Genomic DNA, 16663 nt, shown 5'->3' with positions numbered 1-16663 from the left:
GACGGGGGGTGTTGAATGGCTGTGTTTGTTTTGTTTGTGCTGGCGGGTCCGGGGCCGTGCCACTGGGGGCCGGCTGGCACGGGCCCCGCCAACACAACCATGGAGGAAGAGGCGAGGAGAGGAGGCCCTTCATGAGGGGCCCCAACCGGGCGGAGGAAGACCAACAAAGAGGGCCCTTCTATACCCGGCTTTGTGTCCCCTCCTTCTTCACACACACACACACACACACACACACACACACACACACACACACACACACACACACACACACACACACTCTCACACACATCCTCACAAACACCGAGACTGGCTGTGGTCGGCTGCAGACACGGTTTCCCAGCCATGATGTGAGGAGGTGTTTTCTCCGTGTTTTGAATTCTGAATGTTCTTGTCGAGACGCTGTGAACCTAGTAGTAAGACGCTTTCTCTCTCGGCGCGGCTGGATGTTATCGTCCAGGCTCTTCGGTGATGTATTAACTGAGCTGTAGGCTGCGTGGTGGAGCGCCTGCAGGCTTAAGATGGCGTCACTAGGAAGACACAGACTAGCGTAGGAGGTTGTAGTAGACTGGAGTACAGCGCGCTGGTATACAACTGGAACACTGCAAACGCCATGGGCGACCATTGTTGTGCTCAAACGAACGCTAGAACATTTACATATTTTAGTGCTTTTTCATGAAGCGTGTCTATTTACACATGTGTGTGTGCTTTGTCCCTGTGTTTCAGTGTGTGGGATGCCCTGACTGACAACTACATCTCCAGCTGGGACAACCCGAGCTCCGAGGCGCTCAACGGCAACCTGTCGGACCAAGAGGTACGGCTCCCCACTTCCAACACAGACCTTGGAATTGTGACTTTATTTGGATTGTGATTGTTTTTTGTATGTTTTCTTGTTTTATTCTGTTTACCTCTATGATGCTTATGAGAGAGAGAGAGAGAGAGAGAGAGAGAGAGAGAGAGAGAGAGAGAGAGAGAGAGAGAGAGAGAGAGAGAGAGAGAGAGAGAGAGAGAGAGAGAGAGAGAGAGAGAGAGGATGAGAGAGAGAGAGAGAGAGAGAGAGAGAGAGTTGAAGATGAGGTCATGTCTAGAATGAGGAGCTGGCACTTTTTTGTATGGAACTTTCTAGGGTTCTCGCTCTTAAATAATCATTTATTACCTTTTCATCGTGTTGTGTCCCAAATAATAGGAGTGCCATAATGTTGCACATTAGAATACGTCCTATGTGCATGGTGTCAGACATCAGAGAGCGAGCTAGGGGGAGACTTCTTAAGGACTTGTTTATTTCAACATTTGTGCCGAGCGCAAGCCGCTATGTTCCTGCTAGGAAACTGCTAATTGCTCGATAAGCATAATGTCACGAAACTTCCAAGTTGGGTGAATCTGTTTTACCGCCGGCTATGGTAGACAGTGGGGAATGTTCTCTGGTGCAGTACGAGACTGTATTAATTATAATGGGGACATAAAAATGTCTTACGCTTGTAAGTGTGGGTGTAGCCTGTATTTGGTGAGAAATAACGCTCTCCTTATGAACAGTGTGTAAGTCACACAAGATGATATATCAGAAATTTTAAATCAGAATGTAATGTAAAATTAGGAGAAAATAAGAAAGAGGCTGTAAAAACATTTTAAATATTTATTATTTTACTATTTTCTCACAATGTATTTTTAAGTGACATTTCTAAGAAAATTTTCCATACTGTTTTATGCATTCATCACCTTTCTGCCACAATAAAATGTTTCTATAGGTGCCCGGATCAATCGCTCTTCAGGCCGTACTATGGGAAGCAAATCAACCTGTCTATTACCTGGCAGGCTATTATGTTGAAAGAATTTTGGAAAATCAATAGCACTTTATTGCATAATGCTGACACTCATTTCCTGTTGACCTCAAGGATTCTGTGATGCTTGTGTGTGTCTGTGTGAGAGAGAGTGAGAGAGAGTGAGAGAGAGAGAGAGAGAGAGAGAGAGAGAGAGAGAGAGAGAGAGAGAGAGAGAGAGAGAGAGAGAGAGAGAGGGAGAGAGAGAGAGAGAGAGAGAGAGAGAGAGAGAGAGAGAGAGAGAGAGAGAGAGAGAGAGAGTACACGATGAGGTCATGTCTGCGTAATAGTTGTGATGCAGTAAGGACACTTTTTTTTTGCATTAACCTTCATACCCATTTCCAAAGAACTATCATCCATGCAATATTTATTGAAATATATCTATGTTTTTGAATCAAACCTCTTTAAATATTAATGCGAATGATTTCCAGATGAGTTCAGACAGGACTAATCAATAACAGATTGTCAGTTGTTTTCAGAAATGGATTCAGAGCTCCTGTGTTTATCACCACGGTCCAGTACTGCGAGTTACTAGCCTGTGTGGAGCATTAATGACGTCACAATGGTATCGTTCTTGTCGATTGGTCGTTCATGATCTGCATGACTTCCTCCTCAGATCCATGAGAAGGAGGAAGAGGAAATGAACGAGAAGAACGACAATGCCAACTGCCTGAACGACGAACCGCTCATCACAGCTGATCAGGTGTGTGTCTTGATTCGATTGGCCCTCTCTCTTTTCTGCACCAATACACAGTATTTAGTGTTCAGTCATGCACATTTTTTCCCGTTGAGAGCAGTAAATAATTGATGAGGGATGCTATATGCACATCAAATGGAGACATTATGTCTCAGGGTTTCCACTCTAAATAGAGAAAAGGGTATGTTGCACATGTGTACATGTGCTTCCCAGCTCCCATCCCACTTCCTTCTCCATTCATCCATCCTCCATCCAACATCATTCATTGATCCATCCATTCATCCTTTTATCATCCATCCATCATTCATCGATTTACCAGCCATCCTTCATACATCCATCCATCCAATCCTCAATCGATCCATCAGTCACCCATTACTATTCATCATTCATCCATCCACCTATTCACCCCCTAATCCCCCCTCCACTCTGACCACCCATGTACTCTATGGGATCTGCAGGTGATCGAGGAGATAGTGGAGATGATGGAGAACTCTCCTGATCCCGGGGAGACGGAGGAGGAGGAGGAAGAGGAGGAGGAGGAGGAGGAGGATGATGAGGAGAGCGTCCATTGTTCCCCCAGCGACAACCCCTCCCTGCTGGAGGAGATCCGGCAGCTGTCCCAGGCCTCCAACAACAACCGCTCGTATGAGGGTAGGGCGGCCATCTTTGTTGTTGTTGTTGTTGTTGTTGTTGTTGTTGTTGTTGTTGTTGTTGTTTTTTGTTTCGTTTTTTGCCAGCACGTTTGCATTTTGCAAATGCAAATGCTTAGGATGAATCATTAATTTGTCTGGAATAGTTTATTTCCCAGTGTTGTCGATGTTCTTTTTTGCAATTTTCTTCCTATTGTTTTCTTTATTGTTTTCTCTTATGTTGCTTCACACAAAATACAAGATACAAAATACAAATCGCAAAAATGAGAGCCTCTAAATAAGCAGCTTGCCTCCAAAAAAAAATAGGGATTTCCTCCTGAGGTCTCAGTTGAGTGTTTAGCGTTAAGACAGCTATATTTACTACCACAACTAAATTGGCTCTTATTTCCCACAGATGCTTTGGTGCATCTCTGCAGCTATGGTGGGAGGAAAAGTAATCATGTTACTGGCAGCGCTGCTCTCCCTGTTAGCTTGTGGACCCCCTTGCTCTGTTTTAGTGTCACATAATTGCAGTTTGTAACTGTGGCCGTGAACTTTTGAGATTGTGAATGGAAATAGTCTGGCCCTTTCTTAACTACATCATATAAATCTTGTTCAAGGACAATAGCTTAAGAGTTTGGCCACAAAGCCCTCTTATTTTGCAGTTTATTGGATATACAGTATAAACCCAGGATTTATAATAAGTGGGTGTGTATTCTTAGATTTCCCTTCAGACATTTAAGCTGTTGATATACACTCAAACACACCCTCATACACACTCTCACACACTCTTACACTCCCTCCTACGCTCCCTCACAGACACTCTCAAACAGTCTCACACACTTTCACACACTCTCACACACACTCTAACACAATCACTCTCACACAATCACTCTCACACAAACACTCTCAGACAATCACACACACTCTCACACATTCACACACACTCTCACACACTCTTACACTCCCTCCTACGCACTATCACACACACTCTAACACAATCATTCTTACACAATCACTCTTACACATTCACTCTCACCCAATCACTCTCACACAATCACACACACTCTCACACATTCACACACACTCTCACACACTCACACACACCTTCACACAATCTCTCACACACTCAGACAAACTCTCACACACATTCAAACACACTTTAAGGCAATCACTCTCACACAATCACTCTCACATACACTATCACACAAACACTCTCACACATTCACTCTAACACAATCACTCTCACACACACTCTCCCAATCACCCTTACACATTAGCTCTCACACACCCTCACCCCCCCATGACCCACCCACCCTCTCTCTCACACGCTGTCCGTTGCCCGTCGAGACACTGGCCTCTCCTTCCACTGAGCAATGTGAACAGAGAGAGACACTAAAGCGCACCCCCCTTCACCCCGCTGCAGGCCTGAGCCTGATGCCGGCCTCCTCCCTGGAGGAGCTGCTGAAGCGCGTGGAGACGGCCATCCTGCGCTACTCGGAGGAGCTGGTGGGCCAGCTGGCGCGGCGCGAGGAGCTGGAGTTCGAGAAGGAGGTGAAGAACACCTTCATCACGGCGCTGATGGAGGTGCAGAACCGGCAGAAGGAGCAGCGGGAGGGCAGCCGGCGCCGGCGCAGGGACAAGGGCCTGAGCCTGCAGGCGGGGACCACCACCACCACCACCACCACCACCACCGGGGGAGGGGGGGGCACCGGAGGGGGCGGGGGCGGCCACACGGCGGGACGCACCGAGAAGACCGCCGGCATGCCGGCCAAGGTGAGGGGGGGGAGGGAGGGGGAGGGAGGGAGGGGGGAGAGGGAGGGTGGGGGGGGAGAGAGAGGAAGAGAGTGTGATGAGAGCAGCACTCGAAAGAATCAAGAATTGTTGTCAGAGCAGAGTCCAGTGTTTAGCTTTTTCATTATAGGGTTTGGCTTTTGTGTTTAGGTTTTCTTTTTAGGGTTAGGTTTAAGGGTTAGGTTTTGGTGTTGGGTGTTTTTTTTACGGGTTAGACTTTAGTGCTAGGTTTTTTGGTTTACGTCTTAGGATTTTAGCATTTGGATTTGGGGTTAGGTTTTGTTTTAGAGTAAGGTTTTGGTTTAAAGGGTTTGATTTTTTAGATGAGCTTGGGACCCCTTGATCTGCAGCAAATGCTCTGCTACCGAAAACTGAACCCTCCTTAGTGTTGACTATTAGGGGAAGGGTTAGGGAGGGTAAGGCTAGCTAATGGTTTGCATTGTTATTATGAATGCATGTGCAGTCATTGCATAAGTGGCTAGTTATGCAACACATAGTGGTTGACTCAATTACAGCACTACCGATAAGCATTTAGAAGTGGGGAAGGTGAAACCATGCCGCTACACGGCTAGGGCGGATATAATGGATCTCCTGTCCATTAGCAGTCATTCAGGCTTCCAGGAAAGAGTCTGAAGTGGAAGTCAGCCTCTCCTCTAATTAGCCTTGTAGTGACATCGCAGGCCAGTATTAGCTGAATAATAAGCTGCTCTCTTTTCAAAACAATGCACTGAAAGGCCTTCCCCGGGTCAGCACTGTAAGCCTGTTAGCCTTTTCTTTTTCATTTAGCAAATGCTTCCATCCAAAGCAACCTCGCAATAATATGCATCTGTGAGGTAGAAGCTGTCTTGCCCCCCTGTTGACTTTATTTTTCTTATATACTTAACATACAAACGGAAAAACATATTTTAGCATCGTTAACCATTATCAGATTTAGCTTTTAGAGTAATTTATAGAGGTCAGAGGAGGCTTACTGCTACCAAATCCTACTGCTCCAAAGTTCATTTAATGAGCTCAGAGCATCACTCATTAAATGAAATGGCTGCATGTTAATGGTGTGTGTGTATGTGTGCGTGTGGTTGTGTCTGTGTGTGTGCCTGTGTGGCGTGTGTGTGCATGTGCGTGCGTTCATGTCTGTGTGTATGTGTGTGTGTGTGTGTGTGTGTGTGTGTGTGTGTGTGTGTGTGTGTGTGTGTGTGTGTGTGTGTGTGTGTGCATGTATGGTTGTGTGTGTGTGTGTGTGTGTGCGTGTGCGTGCGTGACCTGCAGCGCTTCAGCATGGAAGGCCTCTCCAACATCCTGCAGTCCGGCATCAGACAGACCTTCGGAAGCACAGGGAATGACAAACAGGTGGGTGTGGGTTCTAGTTTTCCCTTCAGACATTTAAGCTATTAATAGTCGAGTTCACCCAGGCACATTACACTGCACTGTACGTTTCCTCAGTGGCAGCCTCTAGTGGCTCGAGCTGTAACTACAGCTATAGCTCTATCACACCTCTAAAGACAGGAAAAAGTGGACCATGAAAATGTAAACTTTCTTGTTAAGGTTTTTTACTGGTGAAATTAGCTGCAGTGTCAGAGTGACAGGTTTAAAGGGGACTTATTATACCACCAGGTGTGAGTGTGATTAGCCTTACAAGCCGTTTCGAAAATCTGCCTAATATGACATCACTAGTGGGTGTGTCCACCTAGATCTGTGCTGGATAGATCTATCTACCAGCCTACCCAGTGGACTGAAGTAAACATTGCTCATCTATCCAGCACAGATCTAGGTGGACACACCCACTAGTGATGTCATATTAGGCCGATTTTCGAAACGGCTTGTAAGGCTAATCACACTCACACCTGGTGGTATAATAAGTCCCCTTTAAATAAAAAAGCCCTGTGGTACAAAGAGTAATAGGGGATTAACAATGTGTTCTTGGCTCTCAGTATCTCAACACGGTGATCCCCTTTGAGAAGAAGGGCACCCCACCGGCGGTGGAAGACCTGCAGATGCTCACAAACAGTGAGAGACGTTACATATTGTCACTGAAAATTATCTTGTCGCTTTTCGAAGAATTTTGTCTAACCGGCCAAATCTGTGCTCCCCCCCCCCCAAACCTCCTCCGCAGTTCTTTTTGCCATGAAGGAGGACAGTGAGAAGGTGCCTGCACTCCTAACTGACTACATATTAAAAGGTGAAACAACATGCTTTCACCGCGTCACTCACCACAACATAACCTAAACCTGAAACTTGATATGTTCTTGTTTAGACCCCTCTTACAGTTTTATTCTTCACCTTTACCCTCTTTTGGTTTGCTAATTTTGTTTCATAGTTATATCTACATTTGGGCTTTCTTTTGCGAAACACAAGGGCTTTTATTTTGAAATTGATCAGAATCGCCTAAAGCTAACGTACAATGTCCATTCCAGTAAACTGCTGGGTCCAACCCACTGTTTCCTTGTTTCCTTGCAGTCCTATGTCCCACCTAAACCTCCACCGTCCGCGGTCCTACGTGTGACGGAGAACATGATCCCAGAGCTTTTCCTCCACCTGGTCCCGAGCTGCATGAGCTAACCATCTGTACCCTTATCAGCCATGGGTCCCCCACCGCCGACATTGTCCTACCTTTGCTCACCTAACTATGATTACTGCCTTTCGCCAGGGGCTCCCCCCGCCCCCTCCTCCTCCTGCACAATATAAGCTCAGGCCAGACTCCAAAATGGCCGCCCGCCGCCCGAATGCTAGCCCAATGGTGCGCAACCGGCTCCTCTACTTTTATAGGACTTTACTAACAAATTTCCTTCTCGAGAGCACGACACGCTATTAATGTACGCCAAAACACTTGTCTTTAAATTGTTACAATTTTGTTCATTTCCTTTTTTTTGTTTCATCTTCTCCCATTGTCTCTTTTATGTTTCTTTCCCCTCAACCCCTCTTTATTCTCTTTCTCTATTCCTTTCTTTACCCCTTTCTTTCTCTCTTCCCGCCCTCCCTTGATCCCCTTTCTTTCATGGGCTCCGTTTCAAAGGTGACCTCTGAACGGTAGTCTTGGCCATTCATGCACCTGTTCATTGACCCACGAAGCAACAGCCGTATGATTATGACCCCCCTCCATTCACATGCACTGCATCTACTAGTATTGTCTGTGAAAAAGGGTTCACATGAATCATCTGAATACTAAAAGCCATGCACCTTTTTCTGCCAATCCAGTACTGTAGTTCCATGGGAAATAGAAAACATTACGGGTGCCGGATGTTTGTTTCGTTTGTCCAATTTTTTGCCAAGATATTAATATCCAGTGCTCTTCTGATGTTTTTTTTTCGTTTTTGTAATTTCTGTTAGAAATGGATTTAATATTTGATATACTCTGTTGCAGATTTTTTATACTTTAGTTTTTTTCTTTCTATGAAACAATGCATTCCTCCCCCATCTAAACCATGTGGGCGTTGATCACAGAATTAACTTAAATGTCATTTTTCCTGACAGGACAAGCTCATTAAAGAGGCGTACAGATTGAGCATATATGCCCTTCTTTGAGCCATGTAGGTGAATGTTTAATTGCTAATCGCCTATTCTAATAAACAGTATACCCGTATGTCATGCGAGTGGTTTTTGTTTTGGCATTTTGTTTGTTGTTTCATCATTGCGTGTGTAAGGTCATCATTATGAATGGCATTTGAAAAGAGAATTTTCTGCAGAAAATGCGGTGAATGCTGTAATGCAAAGTGATTTTAATTTTTTCGAGCAATGTGATTTGCTTAAAATATATATTTTTAAGAGCGATGTGAGTGGCGAAAGAAAAGATCGAAAATAATCTGAGCGATCTGATTGGCTTAAAATTTAATTAATATATCATATATATTCAAGCCAATATATTACAATGTTTGAGCGCTTCTTGCGGCACCCACCTAAATAGACCAAAGGAGGATACAACCAACAATGAATCAAATAAAACGAATAATAAGCAGTTTCAAGAAAACCCAAGGCAGTCTTTGTGTAATCTGGCGCCCTCTCCTGGAGGGTCCAAGCACTGCACCTTTTAATACAAAAGATATACGGTTAAAAAAAGTCCACATGCACCTGTTAGTAAGCGTTGAAACACATGAAGACAAATTAAGTATTTTGTCTTAAATGTTTTTACATATAATTGGTGATAAAGATGACATTTCTTTTTTCTTATAACATATTTTTAAAAGCTATTGTATGGTTCAAATAACGACAAATTGACCAACAATTCTCTTTTAATTGAAAAAATTATACAAAGACTTGGACATAAATACAGAAAGAACATATAAACACTGCTCGTATTCTACATGTTCAGCTTAAGGATACAGTATAATATTAGGTTGGACAACATTTGTATGTAATTTGACAACCGAGTAATTATACATTTATTTGGGACATTGGTTTGTCTTCCATCAAATTGAATCACTTACCATACGTTGCAGTATAAAAATAAAGGCTTGAATATATGTCATATTTATATAATGTACACTGCTAGTATGTACACAATATTGGACCATTCGTGTGAAGAGTAAAAGGAGTGTATACAAATGAAGATCCTGTTTATCTTCCTGGATGCATCATCCTCAGAATATTAATGAAAGAAATAACAATAAAAAAAGATTAATGATAAAGACACATTTTAAAATATATTTTGCTCCAGTGTTCCAAATAATCCGACACAACCATCACAGGAAAATATATAATATATAATTAATATGGCGTGTGTTTATGTTATCATATGCGTCCAGCTGTCTTCACACCTAGCACGGCCCAGAATGGTGAATAATGGATCAACCCTGAGGAAATCATCCTCCGCCAAGTCGACCCCTTTTGAAAAGTTACACACGACCAACTATAAAACAGCATAGATTTGCCCCTTCATTCATTTGACCGTCTTTGTATAGCTAGACTCTAAACTTACAGTGTAATGACCCTAATACAACTAACCATAGGATGGCGTTTACATTTTTTTATTTTGTCAGCCAGACAGTGAAGTCACATAAAAAGGCAGTCGATAAACATTAACTAGTACAATTCTGCAGAACTATGTGGAATTTTGATGCAGTTTTTTGGAAACTTGAAGGATTGTTACAATCTTGGACAAAGTTCTATCTTCATTGGTGGATATTGTAGAAAAAAATAAAGTTGCAGTTTTCATGTTTTAGGCAAACATTTGATTATTCATCATAATGGAACAAAGCTGTTTGCATGGAAGACATCAAACCGACATTCTCTGTGTCTTTGTGAATGCCTTCTCAGTGGAATACCAGCAGTGAAGCTCCACAGTTCCACTCACTGGAGGAAAACGATGAAACCATAACAAAAAACGCAGGCTTCCATGGCTGTTTTTTTTTTTTTTTTTACTTGCCGTTCAAGTAATTTTGACCTTATTTATTTCTTCATTTCTTCACACGAGCGATCCGGCCTGGTTCTGAGCCGGCACCATGATGGGCACCCCCCCCATGCGGGCAATGTTGGAGGCGGATATGACGGAGGTGGGCAGGGCGGGGGGCCGGGGGATAGGAAGCAGAGCGGGCTGGGCGGACTGCACCTGGCCGTAGTCCTGGCCCTGGCCGTAGTCCTGGCCCTGGCCGTAGTCCTGGCCCTGGCCGTAGCCCTGGGCCTGGCCGTAGCCCTGGGCCTGGCCGTAGCCCTGGGCCTGGCTGTAGCCCTGGCCGTAGCCCTGGGCCTGGCCGTAGCCCTGGGCCAGCGGCTGGGCCTGGGGCAGCCTGGTGGGCCTCTCCGTGTGGCCCAGGGGCAGGGTGCCGCTATGGGGGTGCTCCCCGTGCGCCCTGGGCTCCTGCGGGGCTCCGTCCGGGTACTGGTCCCGGGGTAGGGTGGCCCCGTTGCCGTTGTAGGCGCCGTACTGGGTGGGGGTGGAGGCGCCCCCCTGGTGGCGCTGCTGCTGGGGGGGCCGGTAGCCGGCGATGCTGCCCGTAGCGGTGTTGATGGAGGCGGTGTCAGAGGCCGGGCGCTGGGGGTACTGCTGCAGGCTGTGGCTCTGGGGTGGGGGCGGCTGGTGGTGGTGGTTGCTGGCGTGGAAGGGCTCCTTGGGGTGCCGGCTGGAGCTGATGGAGGACAGGGTGCCGTTTTTGGAGAAGATGTCTGAGCCCATGCCGCTCTTGGCCCAGGACACTCGCTTGGGGGCCTGGGCGTCCTCTCTGGAGGGGGTGAGGGGGGGGGTTAGGGTCAGAAGAGGCACCATGTTACAGACTGTCACCACGTTTACCTGGACGATGTAGTGGTGTGAGGGTTAACAGGAAGCAGACCTCAAAACAAAAGGGTCTAGCTGGCCATAGGTTTATTCATTCATTTAAGTTGGTAAGCGGTATTAAGCGGTATAGGTTGAGATAAAGGCACAGGTAGAGATTAAGATATAGGTCTAGATAAAGGTATAGGTCTAGATAAAGGTATAGGATGAGATCAAGGTATAGGTTGAGATAAAGGCACAGGTAGAGATTAAGATATAGGTCTAGATAAAGATATTGGTCTAGATAAAGGTATAGGATGAGATGAAGGCATAGGTTGAGATAAAGGCGCAGGTAGAGATTAAGATATAGGTCTAGAGATAAAGGTAAAGGTCTAGATAAAGGTATAGGATGAGATTAAGGTATAGGTTGAGATAAAGGTACAGGTAGAGATTAAGATATAGGTCTAGAGATAAAGGTATAGGTCTAGATAAAGGTATAGGTTGAGATGAAGGCATAGGTTGAGATAAAGGTACAGGTAGAGATTAAGATATAGGTCTAGATAAAGGTATAGGTCTAGATAAAGGTATAGGTTGAGATTAAGGTATAGATTGAGATAAAGGTACAGGTAGAGATTAAGATATAGGTCTAGATAAAGGTATAGGTCTAGATAAAGGTATAGGTTGAGATTAAGGTATAGGTTGAGATAAAGGTATACTGATAGTAAAAGGTATAGGTGGAGATAAAGGTATAGGTGGAGATAAAGGTATAATTATAGTTAAAAGTATAGGTGGAGATAAAGGTATTAGTATAGTTGAAGATTTAGGTCTCTAAAGGTATAGGTCTAAATAAAGGTCTAGTTCTACTCAAGTTAAAGGTATAGGTCTTGTTTAGGTACAAGTATAGTAGAAGGTATTGGTCTAGATAAAGGTAGAATTATAGTTGAAGGTATAGGTCTCGATAAAGGTACAGGCCGAAATAAAGGTCTACTCTAGATAAAAGTAGAAGTTAAAAGTGTAGGTCTTAAGGTTGTCTCACAAATCAGACTGTGGATGATTATATAAAGTTCTGCTATAGCAGAGGAGGACTGCTAGGTATAGGAGCATTCCCTGGTGAAGGTATGGGTGTATATAGGGAGCTTTGGAGCCTATGATCCTACTTGATGTCGTTGGCGATCTCCTCCTCATTATCTCTTCTCCTCTTCAGCAGGAAGAAGATGAAGACGAGCAGGATGACGAAGCCCACCAGCGCGCCCACCACTGCCCCGGCGATCATCCCCGAGTTGGTGGCTGAAGTGCAACAAACAAACAAAGAGGAATAAAGAATATACAACAACATCCACCCACTTGTGATGGCAGAAGAGGCATATTTTCAAAACGGCTTGTAATGGCTAACCACAATCACACCTGGTGGTATAATATGTCACCTTTAAAGTGAATCCCCGTTCATCATTTGGATTTCCTGTCCTTAACATGCTCTCTTTACTATTCGTGATACCGCCTCAATTTGAGGTAACTTGCAGGGATTTCAATTACATGTCATCAAGGAGTAGGTGGCATTTATAAAAGAGTTAAAAGAGTCTCATTAAGTTAGTTTAAATGTGTACTGCCTCGTGATGGGGGGATGGGCCTACGTTCACTGGAACATTTATATTATGGGCAGTTTGGGGAATTTGTAGGAAGTGGAGGTCAAATAGAGCTTGTTGTGTGTTGTTGAGTGTTAGCAGAGGAAGAGGAGGTAACCTACAGCTGATCTGCAGGTTGATGAAGCAGCTCTCGGAGCCCACCGTGTTCCGGGCCGTGCACTCGTACTTCCCCGACATGGAGCTGCTCAGGTTGCTCAGCCGCAGCGTGCCGGTCCGCTCGTCTTCACGCCGCACACACACACACACACACACACACACACACACACACACACACACACACACACACACACACACACACACACACACACACACACACACACACACACACACACACACACACACACACACACACACACACATTATGCATAAATACATGTGAAAGGCACAGCTACTTCAAAGGTATGCAGTATTCCACAACCACAGGGGAACAAGGGTGGTTAACTTCAATGTCCTCAGATCAGGATCAAGTCTCTACCCTTTCTATAATCAGACTCGCTGATTATTCCAAATTGTCCAACAGAAATCAGCAAGAAAGTCAAGTATTCTGTGGCGGTGAATTTATCCTGCCTATTGGCAGTCTTATGATGAACTATGTCTAACGGCAAAATTCTGAATGAAATAAGAAAACTGGAGGGTGGCAAATTTACAACCAAAGACACAACTCATTCCCCCACATATTCATGGTTATCCATGCGAACTCCTCAAGTCAGAGCTCCGGCCTGGGGCGTGTGGGGTGTCGGGTGGCGACGCGGCTCCAGGGAACTCACTCAGCATGGGGGAGAAGAACACCTCAGAGGTGGGGTTGGTCTTGATCCACTTGTACATCGGGAGCGGCTTGCCCTCCCCGGACCGGCAGCTCAGCGTCACATTGCCCTTCTGCACCGGCTTGCCTGCCATGGAGCACTGGGGGACGGCCGGGGGCACTGGGAGGGAGGGAGAGAGAGAGAGAGAGAGAGAGAGAGAGAGAGAGAGAGAGAGAGAGAGAGAGAGAGAAAGAGAGAGAGAGAGGTATTTCTATTTCAATCCATTTCAATGGCCTGAGGCAACAGAAGGTACTTTGTACAACAAAACAAATCAAGTGAACTATACAGCTATACTGATGACTAATACAGTTCTTACTTTTATGAGGATACATATTACTACTATTCTAACCTCATCGTTCTGATACCTATCACCCAGCTGCAATCAGGATTCAATGCTTTGCTCTTTAACTCGGTACTTCAACTTCCAATGATAAGCTTTGAACTCCCTCCGCCTCACGACTGGGTCTCCTCAGACAACAGCAACAACGGACGGACGATATGTGAGGATGCCGCTTGACTGTGATGGGTGCCCCCCAGACGTGGCCCAGAGGCGTGTCCTCACCGACGACGTTGAGTCGGAGCTCGGCGGTCATGTCATCATCCCCGGGGATGATGACCTGAACCAGGAAGCGGCCCGAGTCGGCCTCCTGGGTGCTGTTGATTAACAGGGAGACCACGGCGGAGGGCATGGCCTGGGTGAAGCCCAGGCGGCCTCTGAACTGGGACTTCCCAATGCTGACCGAGTCCTTGGTGTAGGAGATGATCTGGACAGCGGAGATGGAGATGTTTGATAGAGTTTATTATTTATTTTCAAGATTTATTTTTGCTTATTTTATTACAGAGTGAGATAGACAGGAAGGTACGGGAGATGGAGGGGAGGACACGCGGCAAAGGACCACGGGCAGGACTCGAACCCGGGTCGCTGCGTTAAGGACTGTGCCTTTAGGGTACACGCTCCACCCGTGAGCCAACGGGCCGCCCCATGGTTGACAAAGTGTCCCGGTGTGTTTCTCTACAGCAGGGGTCACCAACACAGTGCTCACACAGTGGTCATTGCGGGCCCACGGCGCCCGCAATGACCACATGAGGCGCCCGCAGGTCTGTTCTAAAAATAGCACTACTCATTCTTGAACAACTCTTTCCCACCTTTTTTAAGTCATCGTTGATAATTATTGTGAGAAATCATTAACATGACCTAATTAATTAACATGTCTTCACATAGATGAGTATCTATGTGAAGACATGTTAATTAATCATTAATCATTAATAGTAATATATAACTAAAGGCAAACTGAGCAAATTTGTTATTTCAGAAGAGTGTATAGAACTGGGTGCCCTTCGTATGACTCAGTGCCCATGAAGTAGCTCTCAGGTTCAAAAAGGTTGGTGAGCCCTGGTCTACAGGATGTAACCCAGGAAAGGGGGAGGGACTAACGTCGGTGGAACTCAGGAAGGGGGGCACCGCCAGTGGGCGGGGCTTTGGTTGAAGCAAAGCTTATGCCTAAATAAAAGGTAATAAGGTGCTTTTCTGAAATTCCCTGTAAGGTAGGATCGATTTTATTAACTTGATTACAAGGAGTAAAACTCCCGATTGTAGTTCAACTTTATCATCCATCATTTTGACAGTTTTAAAACTCCTACAATATAAGTTACTCACTTTATTGTACCCGTTTCTGTCTGTTCAACTAATGTTCAGCTCTTCATCTTTCTCTCTTAAGCTCTGTCCATCTGGACCTCAGTGTATAAAGTTTTCTCTTATCCTTGGAGGCTGATTTATTTGAAGACTTTTAAGTCGTCATTTAAACCCTTGCTTTTTATTTTTATTATTGGTCTGTTATTGGTCTATTATTGGTCTATTCCTTGTTCCTGTTCCCCTGATAATCTTAGTTGGTTAAAATAGTAACATGAGGTGGAACTAGAGGGGATCCCCTGTTTGTATTTATCCCCTGGCATTATTTTTACATAACAGGCAAGATCATTTAAAAGGAAAATGGTTAAATGGTGTCGTTTTCTGTAATTATATGTAATTGCCAAATGTTCTTGTATTCGTGCCATATCCCCTTTCTGTTTGTATTTGTGTGTGTGTGTGTGCGCGCGCACGTGTGTGTGTGTGTGTGTGTGTGTGTGTGTGTGTGTGTGTGTGTGTGTGTGTGTGTGTGTGTGTGTGGTTGTGTTTGAATCTCTGTTGAGAGGGGGGAAGTGAGGTATTTGAATATGACTTGGATCTAATTGAATCTCACATCGAACACTGGTTGTTAACTTGAATATCAGGAGTGTTGCTGAAATAAAAAGTTCCTGGTTTAATTCCAGGTTGGAACCACAAAGCTGGTGCTTAAGAAAATAAAAGCCCAATCCTTCCTTTCAGTTGCTCTGTTTTTTTTTCACAGCGACACTAAGACACCCAATTATACACTGTTCATTGTAGCAAACATCTGGACTGTAAACTTCTTACTATCTTACATTTTTCTAATCTAGAAATGTGCAGATATCTAGACCAAATGTATTGTTTCAATGTATAATAACCCTAACCCTAACCTTAATTAAACAAGGCAACACTTCCATCTTTACAATGGCAGCCTGTATATAGAGCGGAGCATTCTCTGCAATGCTCTATCCCAGCACCAGGTGGGGACATTATAGACACAAAAAATAAAAAATTATTAGATGTTGGTTAAATTGTTCACATATTTAATAGTTGTCATTGCTATTTCTATATTGCAGCTTGTCACTATAATATTATGTTGGTGTATGTGTGTGTGTGTGAGTGTGAGTGTTTGCATGCGTGTATCTATGGTATATAAGAATTCCTGAAAACGAATGAAGCATCACCTACCACACACACGCGCACACACACACGCGCACACACACACACCCACACCCACACCCACACCCACACACACACACACACACACACACACACACACACACACACACACACACACACACACACACACACACACACACACGCCTCCCTTGTTGCCGTTGGCTCACCAGCTTTGTGCTGTTGGTGACAAAGGTCCAGGTGATGGTGTTGAGGCTGATGTCAGTGCCCTGCTTGGGGGTGTACCAGGCCTGCAGAGTCGCCGTCTGCCCTTTCCTCACCTC

The 16663-nt window shown here is 45.0% G+C and overlaps 2 protein-coding genes across 3 annotated transcripts in view; one reads left to right on the top strand and one right to left on the bottom strand.

The window, feature by feature from the left end:
* Window positions 1-8511, top strand: part of fez1 (fasciculation and elongation protein zeta 1 (zygin I)) — a 14007-nt gene extending 5496 nt beyond the window's left edge. The window contains exons 3-10 of the mRNA XM_060057177.1: window positions 724-811; window positions 2431-2517; window positions 2970-3162; window positions 4567-4916; window positions 6201-6281; window positions 6863-6938; window positions 7045-7110; window positions 7389-8511. Coding sequence (XP_059913160.1) covers window positions 724-811; window positions 2431-2517; window positions 2970-3162; window positions 4567-4916; window positions 6201-6281; window positions 6863-6938; window positions 7045-7110; window positions 7389-7405 — 958 coding nt within the window. The 3' untranslated portion in view covers window positions 7406-8511. The remainder of the gene's footprint in view (window positions 1-723; window positions 812-2430; window positions 2518-2969; window positions 3163-4566; window positions 4917-6200; window positions 6282-6862; window positions 6939-7044; window positions 7111-7388) is intronic.
* The window catches only part of esama (endothelial cell adhesion molecule a), a 40140-nt gene continuing 31603 nt past the window's right edge, over window positions 8127-16663 (bottom strand). For both annotated transcript variants that reach the window (XM_060057174.1, XM_060057175.1), the window contains exons 2-7: window positions 16550-16663; window positions 14121-14322; window positions 13523-13678; window positions 12857-12976; window positions 12270-12399; window positions 8127-11083 (exon numbers count right to left, since the gene is read on the bottom strand). The exon at window positions 16550-16663 is cut by the window's right edge and continues 38 nt beyond it. In XM_060057174.1, coding sequence (XP_059913157.1) covers window positions 10330-11083; window positions 12270-12399; window positions 12857-12976; window positions 13523-13678; window positions 14121-14322; window positions 16550-16663 — 1476 coding nt within the window. In that variant the 3' untranslated portion in view covers window positions 8127-10329. The remainder of the gene's footprint in view (window positions 11084-12269; window positions 12400-12856; window positions 12977-13522; window positions 13679-14120; window positions 14323-16549) is intronic.

The sequence above is a fragment of the Gadus macrocephalus genome, chromosome 7 (assembly GCF_031168955.1).
Source record: "Gadus macrocephalus chromosome 7, ASM3116895v1".
Lineage (NCBI taxonomy): Eukaryota > Metazoa > Chordata > Actinopteri > Gadiformes > Gadidae > Gadus > Gadus macrocephalus.
Note: the sequence above shows the minus strand (reverse complement) of the source record. Positions and strands in the feature narration are given on the sequence as shown.